This window comes from Miniopterus schreibersii (genome assembly GCF_964146895.1).
Source record: "Miniopterus schreibersii genome assembly, chromosome: 14".
Lineage (NCBI taxonomy): Eukaryota > Metazoa > Chordata > Mammalia > Chiroptera > Miniopteridae > Miniopterus > Miniopterus schreibersii.
Window position 1 is genome coordinate 15916029 of NC_138114.1, and position 15261 is coordinate 15931289.

General features: G+C 38.7%; 2 protein-coding genes across 10 annotated transcripts in view; both read right to left on the reverse strand.

Moving 5' to 3' along the window:
- Window positions 1-15261, reverse strand: part of ADK (adenosine kinase) — an 888023-nt gene that overhangs the window by 324473 nt on the left and 548289 nt on the right. The window lies entirely within an intron of this gene.
- The window catches only part of KAT6B (lysine acetyltransferase 6B), a 165949-nt gene that overhangs the window by 58995 nt on the left and 91693 nt on the right, over window positions 1-15261 (reverse strand). For all 9 annotated transcript variants that reach the window (XM_081157944.1, XM_081157942.1, XM_081157940.1 and 6 more), the window contains one exon: window positions 2629-2737. In XM_081157944.1, the coding sequence (XP_081014070.1) occupies window positions 2629-2737 (109 nt within the window). The remainder of the gene's footprint in view (window positions 1-2628; window positions 2738-15261) is intronic.

Here is a 15261-nt window from a genome sequence, read left to right on the forward strand (position 1 = left end):
AACAAAGCCCACTCAGCTGACCTCCCAGATGAAGTAAATGTCTACACTGCATCTCTCGGAATTAGGAACAATGGGCTTCTGACTAACAGCTAAACCCAGACCGGCACAATCCTCAAGGGGAGGTTAAGTGAACCTCAGCAGGAGAGTCGGATCCCGTTGCAGAGTCCAGAGAAGCACTCTGAGGCATCCTCTGTCCTAAACAAAGGAACATGATGACCCCAGGGCTTGAATGTCTGCCTGGACCCATACCTCCACTCCAAAACCTCGGCTCTCTACCTGAAGGGAGGGGGGAAAGGCTGGCAGACAAAATGACTCTAGCTATCTAGGCCTTCTAGACAGGGTCCTCAGCCCATTCTTCTCCGTTTGTTAAAAGAGAAAACAAGAGAGTGTTTTTGAAAAAAGAAAACATAACACTACACTTACACACCCTGGAAAAGTAAGAAGCTTTAGGGGAAAAACATTTCTCTGACCTCAAAGTATAAAGGAGATCAAACCTCTCGTTTGGCAGGTCTTCAATCTGGGAAAGACGAAGGGAGATTGATTACATCAGAAAATCTAAGATCTACCTGTTTAGAATTACACCTTTATACCCTGTGAAGGAGGCCTTGAAGTTACGATCTAGAAGATAATGATCTCAAATTCCTTATCAACTCAAGTAAGTGTATCACCAGAGGTAAGGAAATATATGAAGGGAACTTTTCTTCTCACACTTAAGTGCGTCTTTAATCTGTCTAGGCGCCCAGACAAATATGTACTCATGAAATAAAACAGTGAAGGGTATTCTTAAAGTACCACCTTAAAAATCACAAAAGGTAGACCCTAGACAAGTGAACAGCACTGAATTGATCAGGCAGTTAAACAAAAGAATAATTCATTCAGAGTAAGCCTCGTGAGAAAACCCAAAAGATAACTACAGAGTCAGAACTGATGAGTGAGGCACTACCTCACCAGGATAAAGCAGAGAGACTGCAGGGTTGAAATTTATTAAACTGAACATACAGATAATGTTTCCCTGCCCTTTTGTCACTACCCATGATAACATGGGCAAGTAAAAGAATTTTAATGAATCTGTAGAGCCCATCAAAAAAACTGTCAGAATGCATTTCTCAAGCAGAGTTTGAAATGTCTTATTTCCAAGGCTCTCCCCTCTTAGTCAGGCCCTGAAGCTGCGGAACCACATAGAGCCCATCAAGTCGAACCTTCGTAAGAGGAAGAATCATCATCACACTACACTGCCATGCCCCCGTGTGAAACATTTCCTCCTCCAAGCTCCAGCGGATGTCAAACTCAGTGATAAGATTTTAAATTACTTGCAGCAATTAAGGACAACAATATCAAACATGCCAAATAATAACAATGGCTGGCATTTATAGTACGCTTACCAGAGTTGTAGACGCTGTGCTAGGCTATTTACTTGTGTCCTCTCATTTAACTTCCACAAAACCCAAGAGGTAGGTGTTAATATTACCTCATTTTCTAATGAGGAAACTGGGGCTCAGAATGGTTAACGAATTAACTCAAGGGAGAGAAGCGGGGCTACTGCTGGCTCTCCAGTTTGCTCTTAACCACTATATGATACCAGCTTCCTAAAAGAGAATACACTGTGGTGTTTTGCCAGTAACTGTAACTATAGAAATAGTAGTTGGTCATGAATTTTAAAATAGCACTTTGGGGAGCAAAAGTTTCAGTACACTGGAAGAAAATTTAAAGATTAACACAAAGATTAATTTTAAAAATCCAGTAAATGCCATTCAATCTGTTGATGTGTGTGTGTGTGTGTGTGTGTGTGTGTGTGTATACATACGTAATACATACATAACATATAACCATCTCAGTCAGACAACTACCGCCTGCTGGAGAAGAAGGCGGACTGCCTTGGTAAGACAAATTCTTTTAATGGAAGTAATATGACTTTTAATTTATATTATAAAATTAAAGATGTGGTCTTAAAATCTTCTGCTGAGAAAAAGGCAAAAGTGACAGCTACCTTGAAAGCATGGGGGGGGGTCCGGCAGTTTGCCAGAGGTCCAGTGTTCCTGCCCAGCATTCCTTGATTTCAATATCGCCTTCTACTCAGACCACTCTTTTCCTATCTAATTCTAGGCAATTTGAATGTCTTTCATGCCTGATGATTTCTTGATTCTATCATTGCAATTTCCAGAATACTGTCCCTTTCATTCAGTCACACAGAGCTGCGATGTAATATTATATTTCACCAGTAGGTGTCATGACCTGAAATACTATATATTCTAACTCAAATATCTCTTAATTGAGACTTCAAGTTATAGAAAACACATGATTGATTCTATTTGTATCCAGCTTGAAAACTAAGAATTCTCCTCATTGAATCTGCCTGCAAAGCAGAATACTCTACAGTGAATTACTAATGCTGGTATGAAATCAAAGCTTAATTTTAAATATTAATATAAATTATATAAACATATATAATAGCTTTATGTCAGTGCTAATATACTCACACTTCCCCCCCCTACCTGCACTTACTTTTAAAATGTATGCTGTTGCCAAATAATTGCTTTAAATAACAAATATAGTTTTGAAAGAAAGATAAATAGCATGTAGCTATAATGGGAACTCATTGCACACACATACAAAAAAATACCAACTTACCACTGCTGCCACAATCTGCACAGGAAAGGAGTTCTTCTGGTTTCTTTTCACGATTTGATTCCTTAGTTCCCAAACAGAAGCTACATATTGGAATGGGATCAGCACGGGGCTATAACAATTAAAATGAAAAAATATTGTTAGTTTTCCATTTTAAAATTAACAACAAAACATTAAAGCCAAAACCTTCCTAAATATTTCTTTAACAAAGAAAAACTGCTGAATAAGGTGTTCAAATCAACATTTTCTGCTAATAAAAAAATCTCTTAAATTATTTGATACTAAAATATTTATTACCTGAATAATACATAAGACTCAGAAGTAATTTTTATTAAGCCAATGAAACCTAAGACTTTTATTACATAACTTTCCATTAATGAACATTAAGGATTACTTTGAAATCTCGTATAGTGCCCATAATCTATATGCCTATAATAAAGTAATTCACCTGTGTATTCAGTATTCCAGACTATGAATACCATGTACTTAGGTCAAGTTGTTTAGTTGAACTTTATCAAATGTTTTAGAGCAGGCTGCTATCATTCATCTGTTAAACATTTGACAAAATATTGGTATTTTTTAGATGACATAAAAACAGAATTAGAATCAAACAACTTTAAAATTCTGTAGGATCACTTGAAAAGATCAAAAGATCAATAACAAGGCCTTTCTGGTACCAAGATCTTCAAAAGTAAACTGCATCAGCCCTGGCCAGGTAGAGCTCAGCTGGTTAGAGTGTCGTCTAATACGCCAAGGTTTCGGGTTCGATCCGCAGTCAGGGCACATACAAGAAGCAACCAATGAATGCACAACTAAGTGGAACAACAAGTCGACTTCTCTCTCTCCCCACCCCCCTTCTCTCTCCCTCTAAAATTAATCAATCAATTTAAACAAAGTAAACCACATCATGCCACACAAAGGAGATAAGCTCTTAGTCTCTGACATTCCCACTTTACTAAAAGAAATATCAAAACATTTGTCTAACCCTCTAGCACCCTTTAACTCTAAGGAAACTGCTTTGAACAATGTATAAATCTGCATACATTTTGAGTCTCCATTGTTATTTATGACTACCAGCAATGCTAGGACTCCCATTCATATGAATAGTTGACTGTGCCTACAGATCTAGTCACATTTATTTTGAACCAAAACTGTATGAAAACTAAATTTTTTTGCATATTCCAAGCCTTTTACACATGTTATCTGACAGCAATCTCAATGCAACTATAATGTATTAATATTTGAATCTCTGGAATCAAAAATTCAAGGCAAAAAAATTTAGTATAATCACAAAATTTCTAAGGCAAATTTAAAATAACATTTTGCTAGGTCTTTCTAAATATACATCAGCATAGTAGAATAAACATCATTTGTCCAGCTACTCGATCCCAAAGGCCTACCTAATACACTGCCTGGTGCACAGTAGGCACTCAAAACATACCTGCTGACTGAATAAATAAAAGCAGCACATGCTGGTTTAACAACAAATAACCCTCATCTCAAAGAAAATAGTTCAAATGGTTATAATGATTCCAACAAATGTCTTGGTTCACTGTGACAACTGTCATCAAAAACCAGAATCCATCTTATAACCAAGCATTTGCAAAATTGTTGAATATAACTGTTAATTTCATCTTAAAATATACGTGTGCATTATCTTGCCCTTATTTTCGGTTTAATGTGTTCTTTTAATATGCACAGGCTTTACTTTCTGAGGTAGCTATGCAAATATGTTTTTGAGGCACCAGTTTAAAAACAAGAGTATAAAACACTTTGTACTAGGAAAACCTAAAAAGACAGGCTACAATAAACTGGTCACTGACTCCAGCCACAATTTTTTAAATGCCAGATAATCAGCACTGCATAATTATAGATCCATAGTTATTACTTGGAACTGCTCAACTGCAGTACCTTGGGAACACTTTTGTTCCTTTAAATAGCAATTAAAAGAACAATCTGGTTTTAAAATGACAACATCCCCCTGATAGATTCTAGCTAAAACCCAGTCCCTGTACTAATGGGATTGCTGCTTTCATTTGATATAACAATGCTCAAGCCATTGCTGCCATCCTTGCAGTGATAAATAATTTACAAAATGTCACATATCATTCATGCAATGAAACAAATCCAAACCTGCAATTCCATTTTTCTTTCCCAGATGGATTTTTAGCTGTAAAAAGACATGGCCATCAGCCAGCATTCATGCTCATTTTTCGTTTTTAACTAAAGGTAACACAAAGGACAAAGGTTGCTAGTAGTTCATGGCCAGAAAGACTGATGTCCCACACTCTGCCCAATAATAGAAAGCATAGATGCTATCACTTCACGCTACATTCAAGTGAACCCCACCATGCTGATGAATGCTCACCACCATTTATTTTAGGGATAACTATCTCACAATACTCTATAAAACCACTGCATTATACAGAAATGTCTGCCCTGCTGAATTATTGATCATTCAAAGCACTTTTTGCTAACCTCAGTATAGCCAAGTCTAATTAACTTTAAAAAATTGTCACTTGTATGAAATGAAACTTTTACAGTAATGCATGTAAATGGGTCACAGAATTATTATGATTCGCTATTCTCAATCAGACTACATATAAACTGTTTCAAAAATAATCCCTGGTAATAGACCAAAATGGACTGCAATCAGAAGATGTCTGAATACAAGGCAGCTCGATTCTGTGTGAGTCCACTACAGACAAATCCTATTTAAGAAGCCTGAAAATGTCTCCCAATTCATAATTCCTTCCTTTGAATTCACAGTGTCGCCTAACCTGTTGATCACATTTTCTTATCAACATGCCTGGCTATTTCAAGCTAATCTTGAGAATTAACGCTCATGAACAGATTTAAACTCTGCAGACTGCTTAGGAAGCATGTACTCCTCATCTCCCACGTAATGGCCATGGGGTAGCTGCTGTGTTAGAGGCCACTCACACACTATCTCATTTAATCATCTTAATACTGCAGCGAATGTATATTACACTCATTTTAGGCAGGAAATTGAGGATCTGAGAAGTTAGGTAACTTTTCTAAAGCTGCACAGGTTCAACAACAGAACTGGGATTTAAACACAGGTTTATCTTCTCTAAAGGCCATTCCTCACCTGTACTAGCTGCCAACTCCCCTCTCTCCTCTCAGGAAAACAAATATTTAAAAATTATCTTTCTATCAGCAGCAATAACTCTTTACAAATATGTTCAAAACCTTTTCCATTTACTTTCTCCCATTACCAACAGCACAGGTTTTTGAAACTATTTAAAAAGTAATCATTAACAAGTGACAGATTATTAATTACAATGGAGAAAGGAAGCTTTACAATGGAAAAATCTAGCATTCATCGCCTTAACCCAATGATCAAACTCATCACCAGTATGGGACAAACAGACACCATGCGCCTCCCAAGCACTACACTGAAGGAGTCAGCAGTGCCTATGCAGTACTCTCCCTGGAAACATCTACCCTGAATCTAATCATAAGGAAACAATCAGGCAATTCCAAACTTAGGGACATTCTGTAAAACAACTGGCGAGGACTCTTCAAAAACTGTCAATGTCATATAAGATGCAAAAAAGGGCAGAACCAATGTAGGTGGCTAAAGTGGCAAGAAAACCCGATACAATTCATGATCCTTGTTTGGATTCTGAATTTTAAAAATACCACAGCTATAAAGAACATATTTTGGATAATTATGGAAATAAGCACTAAACAGTAGACAATATAGATATACTATATATGTAACATATATGTTAAACTAGATATAACAACTTTTTGCCTCAACATAATTGTGATTATATAGGAGAACGTACTATTGCATTCTTAGAGGAGTTGTGTGCTAAACTATTTTAAAGTGCCATGTATATAACTTAAGTTCAAATGATATGAGGGGGGACTTCTGTGTACTCGTGTGTGTGCGTGTGCGTGTGTGCGCGCGCACACGCAGAGAGGGAGAGAGAAAGCAAATATGGCAAAATGTTAATGGTTGGTGAATCTTTGTAAAGCGTACTTGGGTATCTTCATTATAGTATTCTTTCCATTTTTCTGCATGCTTGCGATTTTCCAAACAAAAAGTTGAGGGGGAAAGAATACCCCCTCATTCTCAAAAAAAAAAGAGATCTAGAATAAATTATATAGTTGGATTACAAGCATTTATAAAATAAAATATATCAACCCAATTATCAATTCACAGACAATACAGAAGGCAGAGGAAGGTGTCATTCTAGCATATAGCAGGGGGTTACAAGTACCAAAACTCTCCAGGACAAATGACTCAGTTTCATCAACGAAGAAATCTAAAGGGAGACAGAGTGGGTAAGCAAGGCTTATCACCACTCACAATGTATGGTCCTTATCTGGACCATGACAATTTACAAATAAATTGTAAAACTAAACAAAACTGCATGATCTACTGAGGGAACTGGGGCTACTTAGCCTTGAAGAACCTGCTGGGAGGGGACAAGCTGGGTGTGTTCATCCAGGAGGAAGGGTCAGATTTGTTCCCCATGGCTCCAGACCACAAAATTTGGACCAATGGGTTATAGTAGAGAGTTAAATTTTTTCAACAGAGCTAGCCAGCAGAAGGGCTTATTTTTTTCCCTGTTTCCTTTATTAATGTATTTATTTATTTCATTTTTAAATTGCACCCAAATACACATAACATAAAATTTACCACTTTAACCATTGTTAAACATACACTTCAGTGGCATTAAGCACATTGACCTTATTGTACAACCATTACCACCATCCATCTTCAGAACTTTCTCATCTTCCCAGACTGACACTCTGTCCCCATTAAGCACTAACCCCCACTTCCCAGGCAACCACCTTTCTACTTTTTGTCTCCAAGTCTGACTCCTTTAGGTACCTCGTATAAGTCAAATCATACGGTCTTTGTGAAATGGATTATTCTTGAGGCAGCTGGAGGCCCAGTAATCAGAAGACCACAAAGAGGCTGAATGACCCCTTCAGGACGGTGAGGGTGCCACAGCAAAGGGGCCTCACACAAATCGGGGATCTGGGACCCTTCAGAGGTCCTTTCCAGATTAAATATTTTAATGCTTTCATGGCTGAATAATCTCTAAGGTTTTCCCTAGCTCAGCTGTAATTTTTTATTGATTTTATTATACTTAAAAAGACATTTTAAGAGTCTTCAGGACCCTCGATCACAAAATAAAATAGCCTTTTCTAAGGAAGCAGTCTTTACATTCAAGACAATGCATTTTTTAAGAAGTTTTATATTTGCTTATGGTTACTTTTGTTTCTGCCATGAAGAAAACATGTTTATCAGTCTTGTTAGTCTAAGTAACTGGACAAAAATAAATGAAAGCTCAGGCACTCAATTAGAGCCTGGGATATCCAGGTTCACATTTTCTTTCTGACAATTACACAAAAAAGGGGTTTTGTCTCCATGGTCTCCATTCACAATGATCAGGGATATCGCCCCCCCTCTTTCCATAGTCCCTATGCTATAGACTCATCATCTCAAGTCATCTACAACTTTCTTGAATCTACTTATAAAACATACCATTTTAGTAATTGCAAGTGTTAGAAATAATTCAGCATTTTTCATTCATCTATTCATACTTGTATCATGGGAAGACCTAGATTTAAATTTTGTCTAAGCCTGAGGTGTTCATGTTGTTTAGCTCCAGGGCTGCTAAAGTTCAAATGTGAGTGTGTGTGAAGTGCTGTGTAAATAAAGTTCTATTCAAATATTGTCCTGATTATTGCAAAATTCACTTTAGCTATAAAAACAAAAAGAGCAAACAAACAACTTCAAATCCTTCATAAAGATCAGGACAAATAACTTGTTCTGGAGCTTAGAATTATTCCATAAAAGACTTTGATTCTGTGAGCTCCCATGATAAATATTAGTATTAGAGGGTGTTTTCTTTTAATGAATTAATCAGGGAGTACAGGAACAGGGTAGAAAATGCCTCCACGAGAACCAAGAGGCCTGTAAGTGATTTAATAAAAGGAAAGCTCAATGTAAAAGAAAACAAAAAGGTGTCAAAGGAAGAAAAGCATGAACAATTATAAAGTCATAACTGAACAATACCACAAAATGAACAGAGAGGAGTATAAATCCTTTACCCCCCAGTGTCAGACAGCTCATCTTTGGAGAGTGTTCCCCACACTTGAGCTCAGACAACTCAATTCAATGAATCCAAAACAAGTCGTATGAAAGGGCTGTTTTAACACTCTTCTTTATGTCTCTTTAATTTGCACCCTTTTATCATTTTTGCTTATATCTGAAGTTTAAGTAATGCTTTGCCATTTACCGAAATGCTTTTCTCAAGTGTCTCACTTGTGCCAAACACAAACCCTGTGAGACAGGGCTGGTGGCTCTGTCTGTCTCCGTTTTATAGGCGAGTTAAATACCTCTATAGGGTCACACAGCTCTTAAGACAGAGGGACCCCAGCATGCTGACTCCAAACCCTTTGCTCGTTCACTTCCCCCATGGTCGGGCCCTCATTTCGTGTGGCACTTGATTCAGATATCCCATTATCGGAGAGGCTATCCCTGACCACTCTCTGAAACTGCATTCCCCCAGTGCCACTCCGGATCCTCCAGGCCTGGCTTTATTTTTCTGCCCAGTAGTCATCGCTATCTGACATATTATGTATCATTTATTTGTCCATTTCATTTCACTTAACTATAAAAGCTCCATTAGGAGGGCAGAGACTTTGCTCACTGCTGTAGCTGCAGTCTCAAAGCACATTTGTTGAACAAATGAATGAACAAATGAACAAACCGCTGTCGGGTTAGGAACTGGTTCCTCTGATTCAACGGGTCCCAAAATAGTGACTACTTTCTGTACTTTAATGTATAACCTTAATGACTACAAGATGCCATGTGAAGCAACTACTGATGGCACTGTGGGTTCCATCACTGTCTAATCTGGAGGCCTTTGTCCTACTCTGGCTCTTCATAGTGACTGACACTTACGTGTGGACATAACTGTACTTCCCTGGATATAATCTGACAAGATAGAATGAAAACCTTTCAATCAGCTGGGAAGGAAATTATCTCGCCACTACTACCACAAGTATTAACTATTAGGGCTCACCCACTGATAGTGACCAGGGACTAAGACAGATTTGGGGCGGTGCCCAGTTGCCAGTACCTAACTGTGACCCCCTTCTTTCCCTCTCAAGAAAGAATACAAGTAAAAAAAAAGAAAAGAAGTCAAGGAAGATAAATACACTGTAGTGAGAGTAACAAAATGATAACAAGGGCATGAATCTGTAAATCTATTTTTTTTTAATATCTTACGAACTTTGGTGCTCTTTGGTGATGAATTATTTTCCACAAGCTGCACAACTGAGAGCAGCGGGACAAGGGACGGAGAACGCCGTCCCTGCTGGTTTTAGGGTAACATACTCGTGGGTTCTGCCCCTTCAGGACTCTCCTTGACACCTGCCTAATAAAGAGCTAGACTTCACCTCCTGCCCTTTAATTCCCGGATCCAGCTGATGTCTGAACGGGTCAGGCACGCTCCTAATTAGGACACAGATCGTACACGCTCAGGACTTGGCTTTGCAGCGATCTGCTCAGATGTGGTCTTTGGGAAGAGACTAGCTCTCAAAGCAGACGCTTCCCGTGATGACCTAAATGGCCCCATTTTTTAAGAGGGCTATCTTGTTCCCGTGGGCGTGATCTGTAACTGCGGTCGGGCGGTCACTCCACAGGAAGGGGCGGGACCAGCCGCCTGAGACCCTCCAGGGCACAGCGGGGCTGCTTCCGACAGGACCGCCGCCACTTTCTCTACACCCCGCACCCTTCGGTCCCATTCTAAGGCTAGTATTACCATCCCGTCATGAATTTCCACCTAAGCAGATGCCAAACAATTTTTTCCAGAAGATAATTGGAGATATACTTATTACAAGGCTTTCCACAGGCAACAATTTTACAGTAATTTTACTCTGGCATGTAGATTTGTGCCGTGTCCCCTCGCTGCTCATGACACCCCTCTGTGGGTAACTGGTCCGTGAGGGAGCACATCGTTCCCACCGGCTCTGGGCTGAGTTCTCTCGTACTCTGGGCAAAAGGCTTTACTATTGCTAATGTACGGAGATCTTGAGTGTGACAGCTGTCTTTTACCTCCTGTCACAGTGAAGGGGGTCCTCTGTATTTTAAGAGTGACAAGTAAATTAAATGTAACAAAATAAAAATATTTAAAAGCATCCCTACCCATCTCCATAAACACATCACTTCTTTTTTCACTTAAAAAATCACGCGGGAGCGAAAACAATACCAATGACCACACACTGAAAAATTCCCGCACTCAAAGGCTGGTTCGGAAGTATAAAATAATAAAAGCTTAGCCACAAAGGAGTAAGAAGAGAAGGAAGACTTTCTGAGAACATCAGCCACACAGTATCAACTGTGTGGAGCTAACTGAAATGCTCACGCTGCATCCCGCAGTCTAGAACTTGTTCTAATTAGGCAGGTGTGCCATCTGTAAGAGCGCTGATTAAGGAAGGCGAGTCTTCTATTGGAAGGAAACAAACCTAATCCTGCTCACTGCACTTAACAATAGCATCTCATTTGTTCTTTTTTGGGGAGTGGGGGGGGGGGTAATGAAACAAAACCGCCTTCCCCTGGGTCTTTAATTTCTTATCTGGACAGGGACTTGGCTTTTTAAGATTTCATTTGAAAGTCTCTCCTCCACCCCTACCATTAGAAACTGCAGATACTGCATTTATCTTCTTAAGAGGGATCAAAGTCTGATTCAACACAGCTGGAGATTCAACACATGGTTACAGTAAGTCTGTTTAGGATTTACAAACTATTCTCTTTGGCAAGCATGTCACAATATTAGCAAATAATATAAACCTTACTCTAGATTTTGAAAAATAAAAATTTAAAATTAATTCATATTCAAGTGTGATAAATCTGTAATGGTTCTTTTTATTCTTTTTTTTTTATGAGTAGTTTTAGTTTCATAGCAAATTTGAGAGAAATGTACAGAAATTTCCCATACATCCCCTCCCCCAACACATGCATAGCCTCCTCCACTGTCAAACATCTCCCACCAGTGGTACATCTGTTAGAACTGATGAACCTACACGGACACACCACTATCACCCAAAGACCAGTTTACATTAGGGTTCTCTCTTGGCATCGTACAGTCTATGGACTTGGACAAATTTATGATGACATGTATCCACCATTAGACTATCTTTATCATACAGAGTGTTTTCACTGCCCTAAAAATTTCCCAGTGCTCCACCTATTCATCTCTCCCTCCCCCTCTACCCCAGGTAACCACTGATCTTTTTTTACTGTATCCATAGGTTTTGCCTTTTCCAGAATGTCATATAGTTAGAATCAGACAGCTGGCTTCCTTGGTTGCCCCCAAGGCATTTGTTTTCATCTAGATGTGGTGCCTACAACCCCACACAGACATGATATGAACACAGAGGTTCTCATTACCAACTCCACCAAGAGAAACCTGCTTTAACTGCTCAGAGGAGACACAGGCAACTGAACTGATTGTAATTAGATCCAAACAGAGAAGTAGAAAAAAGAGTTGACACATCGGTGTAGGTGGATATTAACAAGCTAGAAAAGTCATATATTAGTCACTTTCTCAGTAATACCACCACCACCACCCCCGACAATATTCTGCATTCACAAAGATTTACATGGCAGTTGAAATGCTATGCACCATTCGATAAGTCACTAATATTTTACTCAGCACCCAAGTACGCGAAGTAGAATATAATTGGTACTGCAAATGCTTGTGCTCCCAGAACCAATAAAAGTAGTGTAATTCCATTACTACACCTTCAATTCTCAATTGCCCTGTGGACACATAAACCATCTCATGTACAAAATTTCCATGCCTCTGAAATTCCAGCTTTTGTTTTCCTCACTTTCCGACTACCTTTGACTCTTTCAATTAAACCAGTCAGATGCAGTGGGAAAAGAGGATTGATTGGATAATTACTACCAGAATGTCAAGAGCTCTGACCTTGTTTTTTTGGACTCTGCCCTAAACCTCTTTGTGGTAGAGATTCTAGGTCTATGAATGCTTTAGGCCAGGCATCATCCCAGCACTTAAATGAACATTATCAGTGACACTCTGTTCTCTGGTGCTCCAGCATCACTGCAGACAGTGTGGGAACTGCACAAACATAAGCCTCCCCCCTCCAGTGCAATGCAAGGTACAGCAGGGCCAGAAAGAGAAACACCAGATGTGACAGGCTTCCCCACAAGGCAAGGATTTTTAAGCTCAATTTCCCACCGCTTGAGTCTACAGAAGCCTACTAAAGGATATATACAGTAGGTGAAAGAAAGCTCTTTACTTTTGTAAAATCAATTTTGGGGAGCATATATATATATATATTTTTTTTAATTAAAAAGGGAGAGGGAGAGAGAGACAGAAATATCAATGATGAGAAAGAGTCATTGACTGGCTGCCTCCTGCACGCCGATCAGGAGATCGAGCCCAAGACCCAGGCATGTATGTGCCCCAACCTGGAATGAAACCGTGACCTCCTGGTTCACAGGTCAATATTCAACCACTAAGCCATGCTGGCTGGCTTGGGCATATTTTAAGTCAAAGCTTAGCATACTGTGAGCTCTTTGAAGGAGATACTTGTTTGGTTTATCTTTACCACATATAATAAAGAACTATGCACACCTTAGATATTTGTTGAATATTTAAATGTAATATTATTTCTCATCATTTTCTAAATTACATTCTTACCTAAGTATAGAAATGGTAAATAAAGAAATAATAATAGAACACCATATGGTTAGGAGGAAATAAATACTTTAAATGTTTGCCCATTTAGAACCTTCATATCTACCTACTTACATTTTTTACATTGTAAAATATACATAAGATAAAATGTATAACTGTAATAACCATTGTTAAGTGTAAAGTTAAGTGGCACTAAGTACATTCACACTGTTGTACAACTAAGTTAAGGTATATTTTAAAGAGTTGTGAATAAATGCATACACCCCGTAACCCACATCTCTCCCAAGAACATTCCATAACCAGAAAGTTCTCTCCTGCCCCTTCCCTGTCAGTCCCCCCACTCTCTTCCCAAGTAACCACTACTCTCATTTCTGCCCCCACGCTTGTCTTGTCTATTCTACAACTTCATGAATGGAACCAGACACCGAGTTCTTTTGCGTAGGGCTTCCTTCACTCGTCATATCGTCATATTCATTCACACTGTCACATGTCAGTAACTCATTTCTTTTTATTAGAATATTTGATTGTAAAATGTACAAATGTTTGTTTATTCCCTCTACAGCTGATCAGCATTTAAGTTGTTTTCAATTAAAGGTTAAAAATGAATAAAACTGTTTGGAACACTCTTGTAGAACTATTTTTTTGGATATGTGTTTTCATCTCTCTTGAGTAAATACCTAGAACTGCTGGGTTGTAAGGTAGGTAGATGCTTAACTTTATGAGAAACCTCTAGCCAGATTAATGAAAAATAGTAATATTGCTGCCCTGACCAGGCAGCTCAGTTGGTTAGAGTGTCATCCCCATACCAAGGTTGCGGGGTTCAGTCTCCGGTCAGGGCACATACAAGAAGCAACCAATGAACACATAAATGAGTGGAGCAATCGATGTTTCTCTGTGTATCTTCTTCTCTCTCTCTCAAATCAATTTTTGAAAAATATAAACCAATCTTGCTTGCATATCTGGATAAACCCCACTCTGGGTAAACACTGCAAAATATTAGCCTTTTTATATGTTTCTGGATTTGACTTGCTAATATTTTAAAATATTTTTATGCTTATATTCAGGAGAAATATTGTTCCATAGTTTCCCTTTTTTTTTTTTTTACAATGTCTTTGGTTGGTTTTGGAATTGGGATGTGTTTCCTCCTACTTTCTCAAATAATTTATCTAACATTTGTATTGCTCTATGTTTGATAGGTTCCACCATTCAAGTTGTCTGCTACCTGAACCTGGAGTTTTCTTTATGGCACAGTTTTAAATTGTGAATTCAGTTTTTTAATAGATATAGAGCTATTCAGATTATCTATTTTGTGTATGTGTCAGTTACGGTAATTAGGGGATTCAAGGAATTTTCCCATTTCATCTAAGTGACCCAATTTATTGAAATAAAGTTGCCATAATATTTCCTTATTATTCTTTTTACGTGTGTGATGATATTTCTTCTCCAATTCCTGGTATTGGTAATTTTGGTTTCCCTCTTTTTAAATCATTCTAGCTAGAAAACACGATGTTCTCAAAGAACTGGCTCTTGATCTCCCCTATTTACTTTCAATGTTCTTTATTTGCAGATGTTAATTCTAATGCAGAAACCTGACTTGTTATCATCACCACTATCATTCTCATTACTATTCTACCACAACAGCCACGTGGCTATTCAGAGTGACACTCCCTGTTCCTTGGATGTGGAGCAGAGGGTCCACACATTCTACTCGGGGCCACATCTACGTTACTCCTGGGAGCCTGGGGGCGGGGAGGGGGAACGGCTGATATTTTAGCAGTTGGCCCCTGCCCAGAACAGCTCTCTAGACCGTGGTTCTTAACCAGGTGTGAATATCAGCATCACCTATTTTTAAATGCACATGCCTAAGTCACACCCACAGGTTTTAATTCAATACGTCTGGAATACATCTTAATTT